The sequence below is a fragment of the Fopius arisanus genome, unplaced genomic scaffold (genome assembly GCF_000806365.1).
Source record: "Fopius arisanus strain USDA-PBARC FA_bdor unplaced genomic scaffold, ASM80636v1 scaffold00061, whole genome shotgun sequence".
Lineage (NCBI taxonomy): Eukaryota > Metazoa > Arthropoda > Insecta > Hymenoptera > Braconidae > Fopius > Fopius arisanus.
The window spans coordinates 752,629-753,872 of NW_011887800.1; the positions used below are offsets into that span (position 1 = coordinate 752,629).

Here is a 1,244-nt window from a genome sequence, read left to right on the forward strand (position 1 = left end):
AAATTGTACCAGTTCATTTAGAGATGGTGACAATTTAGGACAATCCGTTTCACCTCACGCCCTTTTAATCGTAAAGAATAGTTTCATGAAATGGAAATTCATATTTGATTTCACGATATAACTATCATCTGTAATAAACTATTTGATTATGAATTTATAATAATAGCCGACTATGGATTTTAAGATTCGTTTTTCAAGGGTCTTCGATGCACTGAAAAGTAAGCCATTTGATATTTCAAAGTGTCGCTTCCCCAGGACTAACAGGATCGGTTGACTCCATACGTGCTTGTCGTAACCAATCCCTCATATTCCTAGTTCTCTCCATCAAATTTGATGGGCCACGTTCTACAGTACCAACACTCGTTGTGAAACCATTATTCGGCCCATACTGTGTTATAATATTCTGCGTTGTAGTAGACGGAAGAGTTGCTGTCAGTTGGGATAAAATATTTGAATGAATATTGGGCGTTCCAAAACCTGTATTGAAAAACATAACGTTAATTTTCACTATTATTTCTGCGGTATTAGATAATGTTGAATATTTACTTTGTGTATTGTTGGTTGAGGTAATCACGTGTTGATGAGAAAAGTATCCTAAATCAGAATATGACAATGTCGGTGGTGGTGGAATATTGTTGCCTTGGCGTTTATTCAGGACTCCCCAAATTTCACGAATCTCCGAATTTAAATTTTCCAGACTTGCGATTATCTCGGTTGATTCCGGAAACTGATCTGGTTTATCTGAGATACAATGAATTTCATGAATTACAGATTATTTATGAACGCAATAATGTGTATCATTCTAATAATTAATAACGACTTACCAATGAACGTGTCTGTACCAAAATCAGTAGAACTGAATCCACTACTGGCACTCGACATATCACTCAGAGTAAGTTCATCACTTTTAATTGGAGCACTTTGACTCTCATTCCTTTTTGCATTCACTACCCTCTCAAGTGACTGCTCAGAATGCCTCAAATGAATTATCTTTTCCCCAAGTAAACTTCTGGTTCGATGAAGACCCACTTCCATTTCTGCGAGTTCTCGTTCCTCCTGTAAATTGACAATAAATGTTCGTACAACAACAGGTGTTCCGGAACCGTAGGATAAATTATTTTCATCAAGAGATACGCTGCCGTATATTTCCATTAAGGTTGTTGTCGCGTAGAATTTTTTTTCGACAGTTTTCGTTAAAAATTTTATGGTGAATAGTTTGAAAAATTAGCAACAAAATGAGCCTT

At 36.1% G+C, this 1,244-nt stretch overlaps 1 protein-coding gene across 1 annotated transcript in view; it reads right to left on the reverse strand.

The window, feature by feature from the left end:
- Window positions 1–6: 6 nt before the first annotated feature.
- Window positions 7–1,244, reverse strand: part of LOC105268833 (uncharacterized) — a 7,978-nt gene continuing 6,740 nt past the window's right edge. Inside the window, exons 6-8 of the mRNA XM_011308681.1 lie at window positions 825–1,056; window positions 547–741; window positions 7–477 (exon numbers count right to left, since the gene is read on the reverse strand). Coding sequence (XP_011306983.1) covers window positions 236–477; window positions 547–741; window positions 825–1,056 — 669 coding nt within the window. The 3' untranslated portion in view covers window positions 7–235. The remainder of the gene's footprint in view (window positions 478–546; window positions 742–824; window positions 1,057–1,244) is intronic.